The sequence below is a fragment of the Haliotis rufescens genome, unplaced genomic scaffold (assembly GCF_023055435.1).
Source record: "Haliotis rufescens isolate VD_foot unplaced genomic scaffold, xgHalRufe1.0.p SCAF_47, whole genome shotgun sequence".
NCBI classification, from domain to species: Eukaryota; Metazoa; Mollusca; class Gastropoda; order Lepetellida; family Haliotidae; genus Haliotis; species Haliotis rufescens.
In genome coordinates, this window is record NW_025964190.1 from 1,023,188 (window position 1) to 1,032,886 (window position 9,699).

The 9,699-nt window shown below is 40.0% G+C and overlaps 1 protein-coding gene across 3 annotated transcripts; it reads right to left on the bottom strand.

The window, feature by feature from the left end:
- LOC124121500 (uncharacterized S-adenosylmethionine-dependent methyltransferase Rv2258c-like) lies at positions 1-4,492 on the bottom strand. Of its 3 annotated transcripts, none has more exons than XM_048383342.1 (5): positions 4,373-4,492; positions 3,789-3,996; positions 2,378-2,571; positions 1,250-1,372; positions 1-904 (listed from the first exon to the last, which is right to left on the bottom strand). In XM_048383342.1, the coding sequence occupies exons 2-5, from the start codon at positions 3,947-3,949 to the stop codon at positions 342-344; spliced, it is 1,041 nt and encodes a 346-aa protein (XP_048239299.1). In that variant the 5' UTR covers positions 3,950-3,996; positions 4,373-4,492; the 3' UTR covers positions 1-341. The 3 variants fall into 3 exon arrangements, with proteins under 3 accessions (XP_048239299.1, XP_048239300.1, XP_048239298.1); XM_048383343.1 differs by having other exon boundaries at positions 3,789-3,980; positions 4,373-4,477; XM_048383341.1 differs by having other exon boundaries at positions 3,789-4,019; positions 4,373-4,477.
- Between the last annotated feature and the right edge of the window lie 5,207 nt (positions 4,493-9,699).

The following is a 9,699-nucleotide window of genomic DNA, read 5'->3' on the forward strand; positions in this document are numbered from 1 at the left end:
TGAACCGGGATTCGAACCCACAATCATAGGTTTCTGACGTGTCCAAGGGACGCAACTCTGCACAGCGAAACGCGGCGCCTCAGGCGACTGGGTCACCCGTGCCCCCCGAGGATATTAGATGCTTATTACCCGGAGTTACAAGAATTTCAAACTCGTTGTCTATCAGGTCCTCACATGCATTATTAATACTTAATCTTTTTACACAATCTCAAATAATTATGATATCCTGATATACTAGTATTAAATGCTGCACTGATCTATCTGAAAAAAACTTTCCTTGAACCTCTTCTAAATAGCTTAAAGTTTTAAAGATTTATGTCACTGTACAATACAACTGAAATCTACTTCTGACAGACAAAGTGTATCTCATGCTCATCTGTGTGACTCACAGACTCGTTGATGATGGTGAAACCGGCTTTAGCAACCATCTCTCTTGCCAAAGATGCACCCCATGTAGCCCCAAGTGCTGCAGAGTCAGGCCTGCGCAAGCTTTCCGGAATACACAAGAATGTGCTCGCCGAGTAGTAGAACATAGCTGAAGCATTAGCAATGTTGCCAGTTATGCCTCCCTCTATTCCAACCTCAATCATGCTGAAAATACCCCCTGGTTTCAGACACTGGTAAATCTCGTTTAAGGCTTTCTGTGGATATGTTAAGTCATGAATAACTAGACGGGTTAGTATCCAATCAAAACTCTCCTTGTAGCTTTCAGATATAGTTTCAATATTGTCTGTGTCATAAGTGACATTCTGAAGGCCCTGGTTGCTTGCTTCCTCTCTGGCTTGAACCAATGGCACGCTTGCTACATCAGAACCAAGGAAGGTGCTGTTCTTGAATCGCGAAGCTAATTTGTTTAAAATTATCCCAGTTGCACAACCAAATTCCGCAACCTTGATTCCGGATTCTGTATTAAAAAACAAACAAGTTAAGTAAGACATAAGACAGAAACCTTGAAATACTTCAGAATTAGCACTCAAAAGTAAAATATCAAACACAATTCCTACCATCAACATATAGTCGAGTTGTATCAATATTAAATCATGTTAAGTTAAAACATATCAGTGCGATATGCCTTCATTTGGTTTCCCTTGTAAAGTACATAGTTAGAAGATAGGTACGTGGCACAAAAGCATATAACCTTTGAGCTCTTATAAATTTATTAATAAACTATTGCATAATTGTGATCAAAATTGGTCGTTAACGCGGGAATTGTTGTATTGTGCGCCTACTCGTCTATTCGTTTACCCACCTAACTTTGGCAGCAACAGAGGAATGGCAGACAGGATATCTGTATCAATCATATCTTTCTTGACTACGACCAAAATGTCTGTCAATGTTTCAAAAAGCCCAGGGGTTTGACTGTAGACTATTCCTGTAAATATAAGAAAACCATACCAACGCCAACGCAACTGAGAGAAAGCGTCAGGTACACAAGATCACTTCGTTATACAAAAACATGCGTAGAGATAAAAGCTGAAAGTATGTATGAATTTGCACAGTTTATCAAATAGGGATGATACCAAGTGTTCGCGAAAATTTGAGTGTATCCTCCCCTACCAGTGGCACCCATCACAAACACATGCAAAGGCAAATGAATTGTTCACCTGACCCCTGAAGATCCGGGGTAAAATAGGTATTCAGCAACCCATGCTTGCCGTAAGAGGCGACTAACGGGATCGGGTGGTCAGGCTCGCTGACTTGGTTGATGCATGTCATCGTATCCCAATTGCGTGGCTCGATGCTCATTATATCAATCACTGAATTGTCTGGTCCACACTCGATTATTGAGACATTTGAGATACAAAGGTAACTGAAACTGTACATTTGACATCCTTTATTTGACAAGGAAATGGGGACACAGAAATGAACCTTATAAGTCATATACCATCTTTGTATCTGCGTCACATCCTTAAAGGTGTGATTAAACATTGTTTAATGAATTGTATTGAATTGAATAAGGAAGATCATGCATAGATGGACAATATGTCAATGAGTGAAACTTGGTTATTTGTTCCTGATAAAGGACTAGATATTATTATTTTGTCATATTATTGATTCTAAGAGTACCTTTTCTAACAACAGTTACCATTGTTTCATAAAGTTGAATCACTTTCTACATGATGATTAACTTATGATCAACTTCAAAGCATAAATACCCCTGTTTTTCATGATCAATACCATATCGGATTCCTCATTGGAAGAACTGATAATACTTATGTTCCAGACGTGTGTGTCAATTGAAAACTCTACTTGAACGTAACTGTGTTTCTGCATGTTCACTCTCAACAGGATTACAACTCATGTCGAGAAATAGGAATGTAAATAAGTGTCTGAGTATTATATTGATGAAATCCATGTGAATGTACAATGTCCTTACCACCAGTGTTCCGTTGTTGAGCACAGTCCTTGATACTGGCATGTCTCAAACCAAACTGTGGCAAAAATCTGGAAAACACGGATATTGCATTGAATGTGGCCTTGCGGTCATCTGGAACATGGAACTGGGTGGACGAGTCGTCCACGCTGATGACCTCCCCGACAGCGAGTGAACCAAGTATCTCACGCACATACCTGTGGAAATATAATATAATTATAATTAAAACATTTATTTATCAAAAACTTGTTCAAAGCTCATAATGATACGAGGGCTGGTCAAAACGTTCTACGCCTGACTAACTTGCAACTATGGGCCATAACAAAGTGAACTAGTCGAGATAGAACATTATTTGAGTATTGAAACTAGTATTCACAAACATTTACAGACGAATAAGATATCTGCTCGTTGGGTACCAAAAGGTTTCTAAATTCTGATCTAAAGGAAAAGGAACTGACATTGACAGAGAAAATTAAAAGCTAATTGGGGAGGGTTTCGTCAAATTCCAAAAGATTAGTAACGGGGGATGAAACATATGTCTACCACTATGATGGCGCCATTCCACTTCTCTGGCACCAAAGAAATTCAAGTCTTCATGATCAGTGAAGAAAGTTATGGCCACTGTATTCTGAGATGCACAGGGTGTGATCCTTGTTAATTACCTTAGAAAGTCAAAAGACGATTACCGGTGGTCACTATGCTGATTTGCATTTATCGCCTGAGAGATTCTGTCAAAAAAAAGCAGTGAGGAATACTGACTGCTGGAGTTCTACTACTTCATGACAATGCATGCCTCTTCTTACACCTCTCGACTTGCAAAGGCTTCTGTGCGACAGGATGGTTTCGAAGAACCTTCTCATCCTCCATACTCGCCAACCTGGCACCAATGATTTCTAATCTATGACGACAACAACGACCGCAAAGCTGTCGTGAATCGGTTTCTTTAGGGTGGTTTCAGAAAACATCTTCCTGACTGGAATTAAAAAGCTTCACTATCGATTTGAGAAGTCTTTTGAAAACCTGGGAGATTATGTTGAAAAACACAATTAACCAAATCTCCTCACAATTATTGCTTTTGTTTGTTAGGCTTACAACTTTTTGACCAGCCCACGTATATAACTCTTACAATATAAACTCAATCGAGTGGACGGTCCCCATTGGTATGGAGCAATGTCACTTTGTTTGTAGGAGAAGTTCTGGGCAGTATTCAGGTTCTTAAACTTTCAGGGTCCCGGACGTAAATGGCGGCATAACAGAATATGTATGAGATGCCCTCCGCGTCTCCCCCCCCCCCCCCTCCTTATCAATCTATGCCTGCTATGTCTATCTACAGAATATGTATGAGATGGGTCCCCTCTATCAATCTATGTCTATCAATGTTCTTACCAGTTCTTCATCATGAAACGGTATTTACCTTTCTCTGAGGTTCAGCTTGTCAGCCACCTGCTGTGATGTGAGAGGGACTTTGGCTTCCATCAACATCTTCACCACGCCCAACTCCCTTGCCAGGGACAAGCTTAACATGACACCACCGGCGCCGAAATAGTTCATCATCTTCTTGTGGTAGTCCGACATCGTCTCAAGTGTAGTAGTACTTGAGTTTAGCCTGCCAGCAAGTGTAACTAGAACAATTCCCACACTAAACCTATCACAAAATAGGCCAGTTACAGCAATGTGATATTTTATTGTAAGTTTGTGAAGCATTTTTAATGTCAAATTTCGCTTTCAAATCTGTCGTAAGCTGTTCTTACAGTTAAGATCTCGCAGCGTCTCGCAACAAACATCTCCGCACACAAACACGCTTCCTTTCGCACTCACGAACAGTTCAGTCTTTGCTTCACACAACGTTTTAGCTGAGGGGACTATTTGACCTACTCCTCTTTGATATCCACAAAGACACAATAAGAAAACTGTCGTTTCTGTCAAGCCTGTGGTTTATCTCACAATGGTTTGCTAGCCATACTTCACAGACATTCTGTTCACTTCTCTAACGCTCACCTGAATTTCTGTCAAATGTAGGTTCACTGTTAAATCTTCCACTAACACAGCACCAGCACACGTCTGTGTGCTACTTGACGCTCTCTATTTAGGTCAAGTGGGTCAAGTCTCCCAGGCGATGTGTGTTTTCTGCTGTTAAGTAATAAGAAAACCACTTGTAAATCTATCGTTGACATAAGGTTTCATTAAAAAAATATTCAGTATATACACGCATTAGTGAAAATTAACTTTGATAGGTGTTTTGTTGTTGAGATTTAACCATCTTGCAGCTGTCTGTTATAGTTTTCGTATTCACTCACATGAAATCAAGACGAAAATAGATTTAAGTACCGAAATAATGAATGTTTTTTCATTAAATATTTTGTTTACCTCAATGCACAATAAGAGTGAAAGTATTGTTTTAAGAATAGCAACAAATAACACTAAACTGTGCCCAAACAAGTCCATGGTCAACCAGTGTTTGGGGCTCAGGGACGTCTGCTACATAAAATTGGGATATTTCTTAAAAACTTTTAATGAACGTCTTGGTCTTCATTACACGATGGCCTCCGAAGATTAGTATTTCGAGTTATATCCCGTTACTTTCTTGACAACTTATGTCATAGCAGTTCATTCTGTGTGCACCTTTTTATATACTAGTACCTACATTACCCTTCGCTGAATACCTCTGCCCCGTACTCCCACCCCCTGTCATAAATGGCCGGGCCCTTAGCTGCAACGAGAGGTCATACCCAATACCCTAAAGTCAAATACCCCGATTAAGACTCGCTAAGTTTCAGTGAAAGTCCTTGACATCCAGTCCCAACGATTTTTTTCAGTGCTTGTGGCATGCCGATATTTAATGCTAAAGTACAGCCGCCCACCAACTGTAATCTTGGGGTGATTACCCACACATCGCAGATACAGGGTGCAACCGGTGTAAAATGATAAGGGTTAATGGGGGAGCTATGAAGTTGAACCAATGAACCAATTATTGGTTGGAGTGAGCTGTTCACACCGCACCTGTTAGGAGGGCCGACCCTTCATGACCTTATTACTACACTACTGCCCAAAAGTTCATTCCCCTTACACGCATGGGTAATGCGTGACGCAACCCGTGTGCACCGCGTTGGTCACTCGTACAGAACCTGTCCGCTTCGCGGCTGACACCCGTGTGCGACGCGTTGAACACTGGTGTGCACCCCCTTCGCCACCCGTGTGCAACGCGTGACACTCTCATTTCATAAGGCACAAACGTTTGACTAAAGGAGGACCCATGTTAAGTTGAAACTAGAATTAGTAACAAGTAGAACATTTTTTTATATCCTGACGAAAAATGTTCAGACACATTTTATGATATATACTTGCTGGTGTCTCCTTTTTAGATGTGATTTTGTAGGAAAATATGAGTAGCGTTGTGATCAATCAGTTCTTATCTATAAGACCATTGGCTTCTTCATGATCGTTTGCTTTTGTGAGAACGAATGATCCTGGAAAATTTGTCATTATCATATATTGAAAAGTTTGTGTGATTTGATATTAAATGTCTGTAGTGCGACTTCCAGTGATTATATTTATGAGGTTTGGCGGAGCATTGTTTTCATTGGACACTAATCACCTTGTGATGGCTGGGTCTCCTTGTCTCAGCTCAGTAGCCGTGAGAAAGTGCAGCAGTTACTTATTGAGAGTAGGTTATATCATGGAGGATACATTTGAGGGAGAGGGTTCTACTATTGCCTTGCCGCAGGAAGAGACTAGCAGATGTGCGCGCGTGGTTGTGAATAAGGTAACTGTGGCGTAGTGGCCACCGACAGAGGTATAAATAGAGGTAAAATATGAAAGTATAATACTTACCCGACCTGCATTTACTTATCTCTCTGTCGTTATCAATGTTAACACCTGTCTGTTTTAAAGTGTATGTACGTATACTAGAACATCGTACTGATTACGGAATGGTACATCATCTTAACACATTTACTATTATGTGCTGCATATACCACGATATTTTGATTTTGTAGTCAAAAAGAATTGTTACCCCGATTATTACTGTATGATGGTTCACTCCTGTTCAGACGTGACATTCTGACAATTAGGTCATGTGTAATAGTCATCACAATCTCACCGGTTGTGGAGAAGTCTTGCGATAGTTGAGACTGATAGGCTGAGATATAAAGCAACTTATTTTCACATAGACGCTAACGCTTGCCATTTCATAATCCATTATCTTGGTGTTGTGGTATAACTATTGTATTGACAAGACCGCTTGTGTGGTGTGGTGTTTGTTTATTTGTTGTTTAACGCCGCACTCAGCAGTATTCCAGCTGTATGACGGCGATCTGTAAATAATTGAGTCTGGACCACACAATCCAGTGATTGACATTTTGAGCATCGATCCACGCAATTTGCATACGATGACATGCATGAACCAGGTCAGCGAGCTTGACCACCTGATCCTGTTTGTCGCCTCTTACGACAAGCATAGTCGCCTTTTACGGCAAGCATAGGTTGCTCTGTTCTACACTGGAATCTTCACGGGTCTGATATTGGATAAAGAATGAGTTAAAATTTAACGTTGCATCGTCATAAATACATCTATATAGCGGTTAGAACAAGTTGATATACTATACAACTGAGTCATGAATACAAAGAGATATTTGAATACAGATTTGTCAAACATGTCATGACAATAATATTTACAACTGTTTACAACAAGGACCATAAGCTTCCTGCACAATATCCCAGCAGGATTTACGTCATCACCTTTAGCTACTTGTGGTTGTACTCAATTCTAGCCAATTCTAAAAAGTACTCAACAATTAGTTGGCTGGTTGATGAGCGCTATGTTATGATAGGAATAAGGGGGCAATACGTTTACAGTACTTTAACCTCCTTGACAGAGCTTTGAATAATCTTTGTTGATGCAAGCATCACACCAATTTTATAAACAAGCAATTAGTGACACACATGCATATTTTTTTTCATTCATGATACAGAACAATTTCTTTCAAGTTGCTGAGAATGAGATGCCCGCTTACACGGGAATTCATTTTTCAGATTTACTGTTGGGTAATTTGAATCACTTTGCAAGTCCACACAGTGAAGCAAAGTAGGCTTGACGGTGAACCTTTCATCACAAGGAATACACTCGGATGGTTCGTCCTCTTCTGTTTTAAGCAGATATTCGCGGGTAAACCGACTGTGGCCAATACGACATCGTTGCAAAACGACCACATCATGTCTAGACGGACAAACCAAGTAGGTATGACTGAGTGTTGGTTTAAATTCGTGAAGTTTATTGATTCCTACCTGACTGTCCCACCTTTTTTTGCATTAGATCACGAGAATAACTCCTTATGGTTGGTTTGAAATCACTGTATGGGATAAGAAGTGGAGATAGCGGTTCGTCAAGATCGGCTTTAGCTGCAGCATCGGCTATTGAGTTAACTATTTTTTCAACATGACGAGCAAAAGACGGAAGGAAGACCATTAAAAGATCAGACTCTCTTACAACAAAGTTCTGTTCACATGTCAGACATGACTTGTTGGAACAAGACACCTCATCCAGTCCGTCATGATAATTTGTTATACTTTTACAATTATATTCTTAATGGACTCAGTGCCGATATTGTGTCTTAACGTCAGTCTCTCGTTTCTGAGTAAAGAAATCAGTAACATTCACAACGTGATCGGATTTGTACACTTGTCAAAGATTTTAAGTGTTTATGCCAGCGTGTGACCGATGCATTGTGATTGTATGGGCGCTTTCGTATGTGGCCTTTTTTCAAAATATTACTTGTTATCACCTTGAATGCTTACCTAAGAAAACATTGACAGTGAAATCGATCAGCCAGATGATATCCAGTCTCGGTTATCTGCCGAAGCAAATTCCATTGGGCATGAAACTCAAAGTAGTGATGAAAGTTATATGAAATCAACTGGATAGGTCCTTACTATTTCATACGTGTTTCGATGATCCGCTAAAACCGAACAAATGTAGGACGAAATTAACATTTTGAGTCAAACGGCAAAGTAATTTAAAAAACATTTTTGAGAATTGTTTCGTAAATATTCATAAAAGATTACCCGAAAAGGTATTTCTTTTAACTGATACATTTCCATGACAGCCAAAGACCCTATGGTTATAGACAAACAAATCTCGAACATTTTTTATTCTTTCCAATCACCTGTTTGTATTAAGTAATCGCGATACAAGCCGGTAGTTGTGGACCCTCTTGCCAATCCCAGCAAACATTCCGAGTAATATAAAAAAGCTGGAAACAAGGAAGGAAGCTGAGAAATATCTCGCAGGCATCCATAATGTTAATGGGTCATGGCTGTGTGGACACTCAATCCCCTTTCTCCCAAGGAGGAAAGCTGAGAAATATTTTCGCCAACATCCATAATGTTAAAGGGTCATGGCTGTCCGGAATCGCAGTCTTCTTTGTAAATAGGTATGTCTTTCTCAGACCGTTCATTGTCAGTTGAGCAGTCTGTCGTAGATACGTAAATAATAAAATAGTTTTCAGCCATTAGTCTTTGTTCTGTGATACAAAATAGAAAATCAAATTCAATAAGAAGAGCGTAAAGGGCCACCTGATATTTCACACTTCTAAGAAATTTATGAAAATATAATGTCACCTTTATCTTTGTCGCTCACTGAACCCTTCTATTCATTCAAAATTCAAATAACTGACTCCTTTACAAGTCATTAGTTAGGGTTCATTGGGACTACACCACGTTATAAAGCACAGGTTCTGCATCAATCACAACATTCTACAAAATGATGTTTCTTGGCTTGGAGCTGGTGTTCCTTTTGTCAGCTGGTATTCCTTATATTAGGATGTATGGTAATACTGAAGAATCACCAAACCACCCTACCCCGTACAATCTACAAGACACACTGGATCGTCAGTGTCGACTTCTGATAACTGAAAGCTGTAAACTTGGACCATGGATAATACAAATGTGCCAAGGCAATATGCCACACATAAATGCAAAGAACAAAGAACGACCAAAGACAACAACACTTCCAAGAACGAAATGGACAGAAGAGGATAAACGATCGGTGTTCAATTCCTCTTCACTTCGGCAGGACACACATCACTTCACGACCCTTGACACTGCGGCCTCAAATGGCAGCTCCATAAACTGCCAGTGTCAGGGTAACAATTGTTCAGGGCCAAAGTTCATGATTGTTTTGTTCAAAGGGCGATCTGTGTACTTCAAGGCGTATGATAGTTTGACAAACACATTTTATAAGTGGGCTTCGTTAACTATACGTAAAGCTGACGCTCAAGCTGGAGTGCAGGTGGACTCTTCTAGGTGTCACATCTATTTAGTGTTAAAGG

What these genes read in the sequence shown, in the direction of transcription:
- LOC124121500 (XM_048383342.1), bottom strand. Translation starts at nt 3,949, where the DNA reads ATGTCGGACTACCACAAGAAGATGATGAACTATTTCGGCGCCGGTGGT. An exon ending in TCAACAACGGAACACTGGTG is followed by an intron (nt 1,373 to 2,377) that starts GTAAGGACATTG and finishes TTATATTTACAG; the next exon opens with GAATAGTCTACAGTCAAACC. An exon ending in TCTGTTGCTGCCAAAGTTAG is followed by an intron (nt 905 to 1,249) that starts GTGGGTAAACGA and finishes TTTTTAATACAG; the next exon opens with AATCCGGAATCAAGGTTGCG.